Source organism: Melanerpes formicivorus, unplaced genomic scaffold (assembly GCF_026170545.1).
Source record: "Melanerpes formicivorus ecotype bairdi unplaced genomic scaffold, bMelFor1.0.p_v2 SCAF_4, whole genome shotgun sequence".
NCBI classification, from domain to species: domain Eukaryota; kingdom Metazoa; phylum Chordata; class Aves; order Piciformes; family Picidae; genus Melanerpes; species Melanerpes formicivorus.
In genome coordinates this window covers 8845866-8863000 of record NW_027142356.1, presented here as the reverse complement: position 1 = coordinate 8863000, position 17135 = coordinate 8845866, and the positions used below count along the sequence as shown (strand labels likewise).

General features: G+C 38.0%; 1 protein-coding gene across 4 annotated transcripts in view; it reads right to left on the bottom strand.

Moving 5' to 3' along the window:
* SGMS2 (sphingomyelin synthase 2) overlaps window positions 1-17135 on the bottom strand; it is a 40126-nt gene continuing 22991 nt past the window's right edge. For all 4 annotated transcript variants that reach the window (XM_068136886.1, XM_068136887.1, XM_068136885.1 and 1 more), the window contains exons 2-6: window positions 14193-14848; window positions 13298-13415; window positions 11390-11543; window positions 8653-8819; window positions 1-7824 (exon numbers count right to left, since the gene is read on the bottom strand). In XM_068136886.1, the coding sequence (XP_067992987.1) occupies window positions 7621-7824; window positions 8653-8819; window positions 11390-11543; window positions 13298-13415; window positions 14193-14647 (1098 nt within the window). In that variant the 5' untranslated portion in view covers window positions 14648-14848 and the 3' untranslated portion in view covers window positions 1-7620. The remainder of the gene's footprint in view (window positions 7825-8652; window positions 8820-11389; window positions 11544-13297; window positions 13416-14192; window positions 14849-17135) is intronic.

Here is a 17135-nt window from a genome sequence, read left to right as displayed (position 1 = left end):
TAGAGAAATTTTGCTTTATTGAAAAAGTGTCACAACAGCTTTCCTTAACGTTCATGGGTAAGAAGAAAACAACCAGCTCTTGACAGTTTTAAGGAAATCATTAGCACCATAAATGGATAGAGGGTTTTGATTTTTAAAGGGGTGTGTGGCCCTGTAAGTAGCCCAACAAAGTATTGCATTTTATTGCACACAGGCTGACCACAAAGTTTCAACTTGTATGTGCTGAGTAAACCACATTAGACAAATTCTTTAACACATTTTTTTACCAAATTCATGGTCATCAGTGCAAGTGATTAAGACAGATAGCACCTCTGGAGATAAAAAGCTACAAGATGCTCACGTTATTGCTTTTCCTAAAGTACAGCTAGTGCAATATACATTGTTTTTACACAGTGAACAGACTGCAGTGTCTTACCAATCACAACTCTAGTATCCCAGGGCATGCAGCAAACCACAGCACTCATTTGTCATCCACTTCACCAAAAGAGCTCTAGAGAGCATCATCCTGAAAATTTGCAAAATAAAAGCCAACTCTTGCTAGTTCTGAGCAGTTTATGTAAAAATGAGGCCCAGCTTGCAAACATTAGTAGAACCTGCAGCACAGAAGGTCTTTAAGTAGCGCCTTTTGCTACTGCAGTGTTAATGCTGTACAGCATTTGCAGAACTGGCCCTTAAGGCTGTGAAAGAGGCCATATATTAGATCCTTATTGTGCAAGCATTACAACATTCCTCTATTACCATCTAGGGTTCCTCAGCAGCCAACCACTTTTCTCTAGGTTGGGCATTTTGCTTCAATTATTGCACAGAAATACAGCAACCTAGGCAAAAATCACACAAGAAAGGTTGTGAACTTGATGAGGATGAAGCCATATTGCAGTTAGATGTGACATCCTGCACTGGTTTTACAGAAGTCCTCAGAGCTGTTCTTAAAGACAAGCAAAACATGAGGACCAGAGCCATCAAACCATAGTTTCCTTCAGGTTCCTAGGCGTGACCCTGGCCCCACAAAACTGCCAGAATTTGTCTTGTTCACATTGCATCCATGCTCTCCTCAATCAGGAAAACCACCACAAATTAACTAAACATTTAAAGGTCAAGAACTGATTCCTGAGATAAAAAGTAAACCCTAGGATGTTACATTTTGTACGTGAAAGTAATTTCAAGTTTCAAATTACACGAAGATGTATCTCATGAGAAGACTTTTACCCTTTGGTGTTAAATTTTGGAGCCTTCTCAAACACAAATCCTACTCTTCTGTATGGAGATGCTTAGAAAAGATAGTTAATAGAAGCAGTTAAAAGACAGGAGCCCAAAGCAGCCTAGGCGAACCAACTATGAAAAATATTGGAATGCAAAACCATTTTTTACTGAAGTAACAAAGTTACTCAAAATATAAGAGGGGCTGGAATTTAGCAATATTATTTGAAGTCCAGATATAAATACTTCACTGGCAGAGGTAAAAGAACACCAGGAGATAAATTTCCTACATGTCCTCTCAGCATTCCTTCCACTTCTAATTAAAACCATCAATAATAATTATTTGAAAAGCAAACAAACCTACTCATTTTAAATGCAACCCACGTGCTTGAGGTAACAGCAGATTATAGACTGTGTCATATCAGAACACAGCACTTCAATGACTGGTTTTACAGTGATGTCTTTTCGCAGCCCCTGTTTTCTTATTTGTGAGTGAGCATCACTACATTTTTTAGCTCTTGCCACCTTTGGAACTGTGCCCTTGGTCAGACAGGAGCTAAAAAGGACAAGCAAAGGTAGCTCACAGCTGGTTACCATGCAAGTACACCATAATTTACATTCCCAAAGAAGCTTGCCTTGTATGTGGCATCTTATGCATATACCAGAGAGAGACATGCATGTGTGCATGGTGCCTGGTTCCCCAGCTTCAGACTAGTCCCTGACCACTTCTAATTAAAAAGCAAAAAAAGTGAAGCCAGAAGTCAAGATCAAACACATTTTAGCAAAGTTATGTTAAAATTGGTCTCAACTGACAAAGGAAATTCTTCCTTAAGTTTTTGCTGTTTCATAAAAGCTAACCTCCTCAACACCTTATTATGCAAAGGTCAGACAGAAGCTTAAGCTGATTATATTGACATAGCTTGAAAGAAGAGTATTTCTGCTAGAAAAACTCTAAAAACACTTTAGGCACTGTATACAATAGATGTACTTTTTCCCCCTCCCCATTGTTGTTTACCAGAACTAAGAACAGTAACAGGAACTAAAGGACAAAAAACCTGCACTCATCCAGAGGAAGGCCTGGCCCAACCAGTACAGAATCATTTGGAAAAGACTGTACAATTTGAACTCCAAAAGTCACAAACTTCTTCCAACAAGAAGTGGTCTGCCCTCTTCTCTCTTGGTTGCATCTTTTAAGTTAAAGGTTAGCCCACAGCGAATAGCCATCGAAAACTTCTCATAATATTTGCTAAACACCAGGTCCTTAGGAATTAAAATATTTTCATGGAAAACAAGTCAAATCTTCCTAAGTTTTTAAGCACCTTCACCAAGAGAGAAGGAATTCTCAACATTACTATTTTTATATACATTCTAGAGACTGCACAATATTGTCACTTCATCTTAAAAGATCACTGATTCTAAATGTTTTGTTAGGAAAGCTTACATACCCACAAAAAAAGGCTCAAAACTAGAACCTTCTGCTACAATATTTAAGTTTCAGGCTGCACTTAGCCTGAAATTCTGATATGCTGCTTTCTAGGTTAATAAGATTTAATCAAATGGCAAAATCCATGGCAACTCGAGCCAATCAGAAAGTGCTTCAGTATGTGTTAAGCACTGCAGCACTTGATTCTTGTTTTAGAAACTATTAGAGACAGGTTGGAGGAGCAGCTTATGCAAATTTGCTAACTATTTAAATATTTTAAAATCTCCAAGGATCTCTCACTGACTTGGGTTTTATTTTTATAGTGCAAGTTATGGATGAGAACCTGCACAGTCTGCAGCAGACATCTGTACTGTAGAACCAAGTGCTTAATACTGCCTGTTTCCTTAGAGGGTTTTTGGCAGCACTATTGCACATAATTTAATGCTACATTACTTAAGTTAGGTGCAGTTTTAGCTGAGTTTCATGTAAAAACCAAGATAATGATCACCATCTAATCCCATGTTTTCCTCTTCTTTTTCTTGCAAATACTAGAATAAAAGCCTATGTGTTCATCCTCAGTTTCTCAGCACAACTGTAATTTTTTTGGATCCTGGGATGCATCATGAACTAATATGTGAAGGCTAAGTTACAAACAAAGTTACTTCAGTGGCACAGTAAAGATTTTTTCTCACATGCACTTAAGCAGCTCATACTTGTCTCAATAGTGTCCCACAGAAGTGTTTATTTTTAAGGCCTGGTATAGAACACTCAATTCAGAAGTGTTCAATCTTAAAAGTGTCACTCTAAATTAGTGTGCCTGTAGAAGACTTCTATGTAAATCTAAATCACATATATGGTAAAAATATTAAGATAACAATGGAGCTTTACAGCTATTAAGTCTACAAGAAAGGAAAAATCATCGACTGGATGTGTTTTCAGAACTACTCCACGAATCTTCAAGATACTTGTTCAGTTTGGGGGGTTTTGTATTTAAAAAAAGCCAAATCAAAACCAACACCACCAAAAAATCCCAGCCAACCAACAACAATCACCACACAACTAAACTGCAGGAACAGTTCATTTAAATAAATGGAAACGCTTCACCCTTCACTGAAGTTAATGCATCTGGTCTCTAGAACTTTAAATTGTACTTCATATCCACTGTAAAGAGAAAAATAATTTGGATTAGTACCAGACAACTTAAGATAAATTGCCTATCCAGGGACTAATGATGGGAGAAAGCCAGAGTTCAAGCAGATTCTGATTTAAGACACAGATAAGTGGATTTGCAATAATCTGCTTAAGAGAATTCTCTCTCACATCTTAAAATACCTCTCAGTTCTATCTGTGTTACTGAGCTTCATTTCCCTCTTACATGAAGGCAGCACACTTAACATACAAATACAGCCTGCATTTTTTCTTTCCTTCTCTTCTACCTCCCTGTTTTTAAGGGGGGAAAAAATTCTAATACTAAAGGCCATAATATTTAGCACAGTTCTTTTTTGCTGCTACCCTACCTGCAGTTTTCTTTCCAACAGCAATGAATGACTAACATTTTGTACCACGTATGTCCACATGGGAGTGCTAAAGCACCTACCATAAAAACGTCCATTTTTATGTTCATCTCTCCTGGCACCAGAATTAAGCATCTGAAGCATGATCATGTAGCAGCACATTTCTTTAAATGCTGAAGATAACTTTTTAAGGGCAGGCTTAAATTTAGAGTAGGCATTTGAGAATGCTATAAAGCATTCAACAGCATCCAAGTCATAGCAATATACCAGGTGTACAAGTGCACTGCCTTTTAGTTTTGGTTTCTTTTTTTTTTTCCCTCTTTTCAAGTGCCTGTAAAGTTGACTTTGTAAATGCTCGTCAGGAGAGAAAAAGAGTATTTACAGACAGGTGCACCTCGTGTAACATCTTTTAGAAAAAAAGACTGAAACTCTAGGAAAAAAAGTTAGTGACATACTGCAAAACACGGTGTACACAGCCTAGATAAGGTACTAATCACTTCATTGTACACCTACATGAAGTTTAAGTTTCTCCTGTTCGTTTTAGCCACTGCAATCCTCTTCTTAGGAAGAAACCATGTCTTCAGCTTCATAGTGTTTAGATACAATGATCACCAAGTTCATTTTAAGAACAGTTTATGTACCACCTGCAGCTTGCAGTGGATAAACCACCACAGCAAACAAGTACTAGCATCTGTCATTACTTACCCCACTTCACCACCTTACATACAGGCCTAAGAAGTCTTTAAGTACATCTGCACCATCCAAGTTAGCAAAACCAACTTACAGCTATTGAAAGAGAGGTGGGGTTTTCTAATTAAACACATGTGCCATTTTGAGAGCTTTGATACGATGGAGAAAATGAAAGCACTTAAGGGAGGGCTGAGCTAGAACAAGAATCAAGTATTTTGATCAAGGGCTGCCATTTAAACTTTTCTTTTATATCATTAAAGGAGTTTCCAACAAATTCACCAGTAGAATGAAAGCCCACGCTGCCCAACAAAAGCATCAGCTTTACTTGGTTCTAGTTCATCATTCATTTTTTCCATCCAGAAATAAGTGCAAAAAACCCCCCCACAAACAAACCCAAAGATCTCATCCTGCATGAAGATAACCTACTTTGAGAATATTTTACAGAAATCCCACTGAGACATGGTGGTGCTTAGCCAAGACAGCTAATTGTCTGCATAGTGAAGTATTTATTATTCAGCCAGCAGATGAAAAGCACTGCTCAAGTTGCTTACTGGAGTGAGTTTCATCATGTTAATTTTCAAGGCATGGCTACCACTGATGAAAATAATTTAAATAAAAATAGTAGCACTCCAGGTGGCTAAACATGACCATACCCAAGGTATCACAAAGCTTAGGATTCACTTAAAAAACTTAAAATAAAATATATACCTCATGAAGCAGTGATATTTCATGGCAGATTTACAAGAGAGAATCTTGGGAACTGAACACATTTGTTTATATGATACAAAGGACTTTCATATAAATGTTTTGACACGGGCTTTTTAGCTGCTCCAGCAAGCACATGAAAACACCAGTATGCCCATGCACACAAAACTTCCCAGGGGCATGTTTTAACGTTCTAAAGAACCTCATTTTAAATAAAAACACCAAACATCAGGAGAATTTGGGGTTGCTTTTTTAGCTAAATTTTACGAAAGATGTATTGTAAGGAACATCGTTTATTGTATTACTTTTGATAATGCACAAAACTACTTGAAATGCAAATCAAGGATATCCTCAGGTACAAGTCATAGCAATTGATCCCCATAACTGGAAAAAAAAATAAATCACATCTGAATGCTCTGTATTGCATTTTGTAACCTCAACTGGATTTTTTAAAAACAATCTGTTCATATATAAACTGTGTTCACGCTTGTCAATCAGTTCAAAATATTCTTAAAATAAGCAGCACTTCTTTCATCTTAGCATCACTGCAACACAATGCAATTTTATCTTTGTCATCAGGTTTCACTGAAGATTTGGAAATAAAATGGACCTGCAGAAATTAATACAGAACACAAATGGTTAAACAAGGTATGCTAATTTTCTACTTCGCCTTCCCAACAATACAGAACAGTAAAACCGAACAAGAACCAGGTTAGTTTGGGTTTGTTACACGTTTGCTCCATGGTCGTTTCCCAAATTCTCAGCCAACTTGCTTGAGCAACCATTTTAGTTGGACTGAAACCCTGGGGGGAAAAAGTATTCTGCATATGAGTTCTACCACAGTGTCATTCAGTATGAAATGGGTCTAGGAAACAACTGAAGAAATGCTACTGTTGAAGGTATTTGCCTTGGCACTTTATTTTGAAGCTTAAGTCACAGAAATATGTGCCAACAAGTAAAAAAAGAAATTCAATGCAGAACTCTTAAGTTCCCAAGCAAACCTGCTACATAGTTTCAGCAGGAGATAGCTACTAAAATGTAAAAGTTTTTTAAATATAGCCCCATTTTGGACCTGGCCCTGCCTTCCTCAAGCAGGTGAGATCGTAGGACTTCTCCTGAATTAAGAACTGTCAGATCACTCTTTCCAGTAAGTAGCTTTGTTTAGTAGGAGGTGTTCAACTACACAGCAGCGTGTGCTTTTGTGTATGCAGGCACATACACTGATAGGCACTGGATAGCTGTATACACAAGGCCAAGCTGCAATGAAAGACTTAGAACCTCTGATCTTTCTTAACAATAAAATTTTTGGCTCCTTGAGCTCTAATGTTAGCAGCTATTTGTAATTTGCAGAGTCCTCATGTAGCACAACAGTTTAAATATAAAATTTCTAATAAAAATGTAAAAATTGGTATATAGTGGAATATATGGAAGATAATGATGGTAAGTAGCATTGTAGGGTCGTAAGATATTCATACCCGCAGAGTGTAGAAAAAGTCAAGGCTCAATTCCAGCTGTACTAGTCATGCAAAGGCTCAACCCTCATAAGCAACAAAGCACTTCCCACAGCTGTGTTCAGGGTTTTTTTATATATCTCTATATGCTGTTACCATGCCTTCACATTTTAGTTTGGTTTTGCCCTTATGCACTCCAGTACTCTGAAGCTGAGATTTTTTTGGGGGTGCTTCTGTGGATGAGTGATAGTTAACAATGAAAGTGTTAATGTGGTCTTTGGCACCGCTGTCTCAATAGTAAAGCAAAGTCCTGCTCCATTTTTTCTTTAATAGAAAAAAAAAAAAAAAAAGTAATAATCCCATCTGTGGTGCATTCTGTTAGCACTGAAGAGTAGAATAGGTCTGCACAGCAAAATGATAGGAAAACATTAAGTGTCTCTACAGTTGTCTTTCCAATCAATTGCACAGAATGTTGGTCCACTTCTTCAGTTAGTGTAGTCCTCTTAAGAGCTTTGGTTACAGCATTAATGTTTTGGTAAAAAAAAACCAAACAAAAAACAAAAACCCAACAAAAAACCCCCGAACAACAAACCACAAAACAACCACCAACAAAACAAAGCAGATGCTTTCCTCCTCCGCTTCAGGTAGATTTTTCATTGTCCTCTCCTGTCTTCTGAACCCGTGAATACTTTTTGCATGAAGATTTGAAGCAACTGGGAGGCCAAGATATGGGCCAGGAAAAGCTGCAAGGAACTGAGCCTTGCACGTTCTTCTCGAAGAAATAAAATATTGGGTACCACCATGCTCGAGAGAGAAAGTTTGTCTGCGATGACACCTTTAAAGTCTGTATCAGCACAAGTAGGTAAAGAGGAAAAGGAAACAGACAGTCAGTTGAAAGCATTATAACTGATTATGACAACTACAAAAATGAAGTATTTTCATGCATTTCTGCAAAACCACAGTGAATTTAGCCTAGAAAGAGTACTGAGTGTATACATCATAATCCAAAAGTACACTACAAACTGAGCATTTTTAATTCAAAGGGATGCATTGGTGCTGTATTAAGTTTAAGGAGACCAAGCACTCAGGTCTTTTTGAACACAAGCCCTTTCAGGCAGATCATGTTTCCATTCATGACTAATAGCTGAAAACTGGTTTAAAACAGCTTGAGAGCTATGTTTCTGCTTGAAAATATTCTTGAAACTGTAGCAGACACCTTTTGAACAATCTAATTCTAGTGTCAGAAGAACTGTCACTAAGTTTTAGGATGGTCTTGTTAACTTGGGTTTGCCAGGAATTACTGAAGTACTGTTTATTGGTAAGCTTAGACAAACAAGGGCTGTTCAACTACAGCAATAAAACCCTGGAGTAAAAGAAACAAACCAACCACCCAAAAACCAAACCAACCAACCAACCAACCTGCTCCACATTAAGCCAAAATAAGGAATTTAAAAAATAAAGGAAAAAATTTTGAACTAACTTAATAGGGACAGATTTAAAAAAATAACTCTAAACCCATTAAACACTTAAACCACAGTGAAGTGAAACTCCTGACCCAATCTGTTTCAACTTCAACAGGGAATCTCTTTTCATTTCAAAATTGAGAACTACTTTTGAGCAGTATTAACATATGCAGGTTATCCATTGATAGTAAAAGTGTATTGTCACTCACCTTTTCATTAGCCATTGAGTGGTACCACCAGAAAAGCCGTGTGGTGATATAGTAAGCAATAATGACATCCACGGTATAGTGTTCATGAGCAACAAGGATACAAATTATGCCAGCAGCGCTCATTAGCCAGCAGATTAAGTGATACCACCAGAAATGACGTGGTGAATCTGTGAAATGAGGAAGTGATGGGAGAAAAAACACACAACACAGAAAAGAAGCCATATACATTATTGCAGCAACCACAAAGGGAAGAAGAACAGTTAAAAGAAAATATAGAAATTATGGCTCCTAAGGTTTAGCACAACTAATTTATACCACACTGGTGCAAGAGCACTGTTTTGGTACAGGAAACAAGAGTAAAGAATTATGCAAACTTACTGAGTTCTTAACTCTGTGAAATGAATCCAAGATGGGCTTGCAATCAGCACCATTATAATTTTCTGATCAAATTAAGTTTTGCAGCTAAATCACTTTTAGGGTATGGAGTGCAGGGGAAGAGACCGAATTCACGTAAGATATACACTTCAGGTAAGATATTCACTCAGGTGTACTGCATCTCTGCTCTTTTTACAGTCAATGCTCAACTTATACCCCAGTGAAATATCTAGAATGAATATAATCTAAGTAGAGGTTCCAGGAAAAGACACCCCTGTTTTAATTTCTAGGTTTTTAACTATCTTGCATGAAGCCTCTGTTCTGTGAAACAGAAGACACTGTACAGGAAAAGTACAGTATGTGAATTCATACCCTTTCATTAAAGATTAACAGATAGGAGTGAAGCTATTCTTCAGAGTGCATTTACATTTAAGCACTTCAGTGGAAAAGTTCTCCTGCCCTTCTTTCCCCATTGAAAAATGCCCTGGGTGTCACAGTGACCATTCATAACTTCTGACAGGCTAATGGGATTCATTTCACTCGCAGTGGGAGGTTTTGGCACCCCTTGCCTTGTGGGGCAATGGTCAGCCTTTACTTTCACACAATACCAGCAGAAAAGTCACTGATCTCAACAAGCCTCCTCAGTAGTTGTTTGAAAGGCCTGTGCAAAATAGTTACTGGAGGAGGACTTAAATTTTGGTGCAAGTGTCAAAACCACAAATCATCTTAACTTTCTCCAAAACACTTGATCCTGATTTGTCTGCAATTAACTAAAAGAAAAAGGAAGAAACTGTAAGGAGTCAAGTCATCAAGAAGCTGATGCAAACCATCCCAAGTAAAACAGAGATACTGAGGTATAAACACTATTCTGGGCACACCAAAAAAACTAAAATAATCTAGAGTGCAGGAGAGTAAGTTTAGAAGTAGGAAAGGATGAAAGGAGAAGTAGAGCTAAAAGTCCACTAAGCCAGAAAGAACCTCAGAATGCATCTTGTACTGAAGACATCTACAGAGCAGGAAAGAATACCATAAGCGATGCCTAATTCACAGCAATCATATGGCTTAAGCCCTTGCTCAGACAGCACTTTGCTGATAGTATGGGAGGCAGAAAAAGGAAGTCCATGCATTTCTCATTTATAAAGCACAAGTCCACCAAGATAAGTGCCCAAAAATTAGGCAGCAAAGGGCTTATTACATAAATTTGTACATTTTCTCCAGCTCCTAATGACTGAAGTACAGGATCTATACTAGCCCCAAAATACTGGGTTATCTGCATCTTTCCTGGTACTAAAGGCTCTAAAGTGTATGTGACCAACATTAGGCTGCAGGAACATACACAAAACAAGGCAAACAAGTCTGCTATTAAGCTATTTTCCTAAAACCTTTCCATTAATGTCAGTTAGTTACAAATGCCATTCCCCCAGAAATGTTCACTGCACAAGAAGGACCTAGGCCTAAGAATCAACAGGCTATCATCATCATCTTAAACTACTGTTGGAAGAATGTCTTGCATCCACAGAATTGAAGTATGTCATATTAAAGCAGTGTTCTTAAATTGTGGGATTTTGTTTAAGGAAGTATGTAGTACTGTAACACTTCCCTCCATCAACAGTTTAAGTCATTCAACTAATGCTGGCTAGTCTTATTTTTGTTTCAGGGAGAATTCCCATGAGCCAAGCTAGTGTTTGCATAGCTTGGAATACAACAGTAGGAGAGAAGACTCAATTCCAAACATTTGAACTGGAAAGGGAACTCCTCAACTCCCCACTATGCATTAATGAGCAGCCAAGTTCCCAGGGTGGAAGCATTGCTCACCATGTTTTGGACAGAAACTGTGGAGAATTGAGCACCGAATTCTCAAGCAATGCTGTGTGTGCAGGACAGATTTCCTGCCCCCCCGCCCAGGCCCCACAGCAATGCAAAGCAAAGGGGGAAAGCATGACTCCACCCTGTGTCTTCTGTGTGCTTACCAAATTCTTACCAACTAAGTGCAATAGGTAGGAGGCTCTAACAGAAAACAGAGCTAATCTGCATAGTTAACTGTAGTCTACCCAAAATCTGGATAAGCTTTCAACAAATAATGAAAAGCTAGCTTGCTTCACTTAACCTGTAAACACTTTTATACAGAGACAAAAGTGACATATCTAGTCATATTAGACTCTTAAAGCCCACACCACTTTCACTACACCCATATTCCATTTTTGCTCAGTCATGATTTTTATTTCAAAGTGGTACAGGTACAACTTGCATACCGCTAACTAGTAACTTTGAAGGGCAACAGTTTTACATGCACTTCTGTCTTGTATTTTCTCAATACAAGGGATTTGGATAAAGAAAAGTGTGTAGAAGCACCATCACTTACACTCTTTGATGAACAGATAGATCAGCGTTAACACCACAGTGTGACCACTGAAAAGGAAGTCTCCACACAGGATGTGTGATCCAGTTATGGAAAGACCACCACCAGAAATTAGACGCAGGATCCTCTGAACCTTGGCTTGAGAATCTCCATTCAACTGCAACACCAGAAAAAAAAGGTATGAGAGTTTAATCCACCATGACTTAACTTCTTGTCCAAACATATGTAGATTCAGGGAGACGGGGAGAATAAGACCCAAGATAACTTCATTTTCTTTGTCTTTCATATGTTCAACATAAGCATGCATATAAGAAGCTGACAGGTGATAAAGATCAGCTTGTTAACGCTAGCATTCTCTCTCTGCTTTCCCAGGCTGTTTTAAAATCTGCCTTATATGAGAATGAGATGCAAAATACACTGGAAGAGTAAACACTGAAGATTGGTAAGGTCAGGTAAGTCATAATAGCTATTTACAGAGTAGACAAAACTCCTTCATCAAAACTAGTTCCCATATAGTACCAACCTTGCATGCTGCTTCTGACAGTCTGTTGAGAGCTGAGCAATGCATCTATGCGACAAAAACTTCAAACCTGCTTAGTTTTAGATTAGGTTATAAGCTCTGCCAGGACTTCAATTTAGAGTTGGTTTTTTTTTTTTTTAATAGCTTTTGATTTCTCATAGAAGAAACTAAGTGTTTGCCTATTATCTATCTGTTTAAAGATTAACTCTAGAAAAACTCCAAACAAGATGAAGGGATAATTGACTTTTCCATAATCAGAGAAATATTCACATTAGACAAAAAGGGAAATTCAGAGAAACTATGGAGGGTTTTTTTTTTAAGAGTTCCAAGTAATTAATCCTTTCAGTACTACAAAGACATTTCCAGAGACATTTGTTTTCCTGTGCTTACCTCTTCCCACTCCTTGATCAGTCTACTACAGAATTTCCCAAAACAGTTGAGTCTTTGCCATATGGTAGGCAAGTAAAGTTCTCTCAATACTGATACTTAAGTAGTTCAAACACTATATTCCTAAATTGTCCCAGTGTGAAAGAATAAGACTGCATAGACCTGATGCTGTACTTCACAGGAAGGAATATCTTACTGGTCTTGAAGTGATAAACTTACCCCCAATAAAACTGACAGTTTTTGGTCTCAAAACACTTATTTCAGCAGTACACAACCAAACTGTTTCTTACTCTCTACAATGCACTCTTCTTGCAGTGCAGGCAAGATGGTCCAGTTTGCTCCATAACAGTTATATGACTACAACTTCCTTAGTAACATAAAACAACAGTAACAAAATTCCTTTGTGTTAGTACTTAACTACACTTTTTTTTAATGTTCATGTAGAAATACTAGGATGTACATGTTTCTGTATCAGCTCATTTAAATAGCTGACTTGTTTTAGTCACATTTATATACATTTTGTGAGTTGGAAGCAGAGACAGGCAGTTGACTTCATGTATTGCAACAGCTCTTGACAGGAGAGCTGTGAGAAACAGGCCAAAGCATGACATAATATTGTGGACTCTCAACAGGACACTGAAGCACAAGCTTACACATTGGTCTATGCATCACCATGTTGTCCTTAGATAATCTTGTCACATAAGAAAAATTATTGCTACAGTAATACAACGATTAGCTTGAGCCTTCAAAGCAAGTTTACTAATTCAGCAGCAGCACTATTTCAACACAGCCACTTTCCTTTGAAGCATCTTAACTGCAGCACTAACTTGAGGATCCTTCTGTACAATGCAACTTTTGCTTTATCACAATGTTTCTGAAGACAACCAACTGCAAATAATCTGTGGTGTTTAACAACACTAAGAGCATTGTCCCCTGTCTGCTCTAATAAGCACTAAGCACTCCAGCAGAGACTTAAAGCAAGAAGCAGGACACAAATGTCTTACCTTGGGTGCACACTGAAAGTGCATTCCAGGCACAGGTAAGGTGGTAACATACATAGTAATGCAGCGGTACAGGTACAAAGTTCCTATTATAAAGAAAAACCTGCGTCCCACTATTGATCTGAAAGGAAGGGAACAGACTGAGAACAAAGTTCACATGTAGAATTTACATTAACACTTAGAGCTCCAGCTTTATTACACAGCCGAAACGCTAGAATTCAAGAGCAGCCCTGCCTCCTGCTCTTCATCACACTGTTCTAAAACAAATACCAAAAATACAAATTTAAAAAGAAATACCTTTCTTCACGTTTTCATCTTGCCAGTCCCTAATAGAAGGCACTAAAGCTCCCACCAAAGCTATCCAACCAATTCAACATAGCTCCAGTCCCACTCAAGTGTGAAGTCAGGCACGGTTTTCCTTGCCTCAGTGACCTTCTTATTAATACTATATTATGACCACACACTTGACTTAAATTATCTCTAAGTTTAAGCAATGAAGACAAAGGAAAAAGCTTCTAGTGTAGCTGTAGAGGGCACTAGATTCTACCTCAAATTTGAATGAGATTTTTTACATCATTATGTTTCCCCCCCCACACTTAAACATCACCATATCAATAAATATGTTTTGAAAAGCCCAGAATAAATGTTCCTAGGGCAACACCAGGACCAGAAATTTAGATTTAAAAACACATAGTTCAGTAATCAGGAGAAGGCTGTGATTCTGTATCCAACATGGACAATGGAGCATCTCATAAAGAAGTCATCCCTTGGTCATTTTCCCTCCGGCCCTAATCTACAGTATTGCTGTGGATTTTATCATGAAATTTCTTCTGCATAAAGTGAAAGAGGAAAATCAACATTCTGAAAACATACAACCACCACCAAAAAAGCTACTTACTTGTATCTTAGAAATAACCACTGGAATATCCATAACCCGACTAGTATCATTCCGTTTATTTCTGATACAGAAAAAGCCCATTTCACACGATCAATGTAATCAAAAAATTTGTCAGGCAAGGGAGGGCTTAGCTCCTTTGGAGGTACTCTCTCATGGACCACAGTGATCATGACAGTTGTTAGAATCAAGTTGAAGAGAGCATAGACAAAGGCAATACCCGTTTTCCACCATTCCAAAGGAAATTTGTTCCTAGACTCAGCAGGCATAGCAATCTGGATGTAGTCAGGGTATTTCTTTGTCGTTTTTCGCAAGCCATTAGACAAGCCCTTCGGTTTGCTAGTGCCATTTTTGTTCTCTTCACTGACTGAGAGAGCAGGTCGTGAGTAGCCATTAGAAGTCTCATTGGTTTGACCCTCCATATGCTCTTCAAGTTTTGCTGTCTCAATGGTATTCATTCTCAAGCTGTGTGGCCAAAATCAAGTTTATCGGTGACCAGTTTCTGGGCTCTCTGGCGTCTGTTATTCCTTGAAGTCTGATGTTCTTGTTCCTAGATGATTTCTGTAGAACTCTAAAAAGTGTCCATTGTGCTTTCACTATCCAGATAGTGTGAAGCTAGTGGTGAAGACAAATCTTTCTTTTCCCTAGAACTGCATCATCTGGGAAAAAAAAAAAGAGGGGAAAAAACCACAAAACAAACCAGAACATATATTGAGACTTTTAGAACTAGTAATGGGACAATGAACAAGTATCTTAAAAATGCTGATTCAAAATTCCATACAAACCTACTTACATTCACAGTCAAAAGGCAAACTATAGACAGATGGTCACTGTGAAATCATTCAAACCACTTTCTACTGAGTGACTTGATCAATCTCTGATCAGTTTAGGCACTAGTACCAGTTTAAGCAGGTATTTTGAAGGATATGAGCCCCCAACTTTATGATCATGATAGCTCATTTGCCAGAATTAAAAATAATCCATGTCTGCAGCAATATTGAATTCTATTGTTTAGGGACGTTCCACACAAAGCATCTGCTTGTTGACCCTATGGTTGCTACAGGTATTAACATGGTTTGTCCATACAGATCAGGCAATCTTGTTAGTCCAGGTGATAGGACAGAAGAGTACTGCTAGACTTCATTTTGTAAGGCATGAAGTATTTCAGATTCATCTAAGAAGCCTACTTAATGGATAGCTCCAGTAATTTTTTTTTTGGTTGAAACACTCTGATTCAAGAAAAGAAAAAAAAGATGTGTCTACATAGCTACTTCAGCACCTACTAAAAATACCTGAAACTTCAGTGAAATGAAAAAATATACCTCTAAATTAGATGCTTAGCTATGGTAACCTATATGAAGAGCAGACATATGGATCTGTGTTTGTCCTTTAATGAATTAAAAATATGTCTACATTGGTTTCTTTTAACTAGAAAGACGTAGCAAGATTCATTATCACAGAGGATTTATTTCAGGTTGCATCTGTCGATTCAATAAAGTCTCCTTAGATGAAGAAATTATATATGTACATAAATTTTATATCAACATTTTCTACAAAGTGAAGAGAATGCAGCTCACCTCTACAGATCTGTCATTGCTCTAGTGAAACAAAGGCCAATTCCCCCTCATCTTTAACATTCTGTGATATCACTTATTTGTGATGTACCTGTTTTTATTACTTTGTTCAGCTCCCATTGCATATGATAATTACTTTTGCTAAGTGTTCACTATCTACCAGCAAATTATAATTATCTCTTTCTACTTGCTTCTCTAAGAGAAGCCTACAATAACACTACCTCAAGTCCCTGCATGCCAATACAAGCTGCCCCAGTTTGCCATGTTATATGTGCAGTTAAATCAGGATGGAACCCAGAGGCTCCAGACTTCCTAACTGTACATTACAGAGCTTGACTTAAAGAGAAAACTACCTACTTAGGAAAACCCTGTCCATGAACTGATCTCAACAGCAAGGACAATCGAAAAACCAAACCAGCCTGGAAAGTGAGGTCTTGTGGTCACTCCCTCCTCATCCCCCCAAAATACAGAAGGCATTTAACACAGTCAGCACATACATCCCCCTGATTTCCTAGTTGCTGCTCTTTCTTCTGAAAGAAAGAAAGGATAAAGGTTCAGATCTCAAATTCATACAACTAATACTGAAATCAGGAAGCATTGCTAAATTATTCTCTCTGTAGTGATCCCAAAATCCACTGTCATTGGTTGACTTCTTCTAAATCCCTCATCAACAAGTGTATGAAAGCTAAAACACAAAACCCCTGAACAAGAATTCTCCACCCATGCCCCCCCAAACACCATAACAACACAACACCCAAAAACACTAGTGAAAGGTGGTGATTTCAGATGCCTCCATAAGAGGATGCTTAACCCAGCAGGCAGGCAACAACCTCTCATGCTTCACACAAGTGAAAAATCATTCTTTGAGAGAGCTGCAAAAGGGAAGGCTTTACTTAAACCAACAGAACATTTCGCTTTTACAATTCCTGCTCTTAAGACACAGACATTCTTCTCTTCCCTCTGTATGAAAGAATGCTTAAGTGACTTAAAAAAATAAATCTGAACCTAGTTACGTTTTGCAGCACAGTCTGATCTAGCAATCACCTACTAAGTCAACACCTTGCGCAACACCGTCAGCAAAACTTGACACATTTTATATCCTGCGCAGCTGAAGCGTTCTTGTAAGTATGCATTTACTGAAAAACAGAGCATCACAGTAACCAGTAACCTTTGTTATTTCCTTCTCTTCCCCACAAATACCTAAAACCACTAGTAACATAAGGACAAGGAATATTTTCAGATATTTAATGACATCTAAGGAAGCCCTGAAGATCAAAATGCATCTGAATTACAGAAGGACTATTGCAACCTAACAAAGTAAAGTCACACTCAAGTTTTTATATGAGCTTAAGCAAAGCAATTAGACCTACGT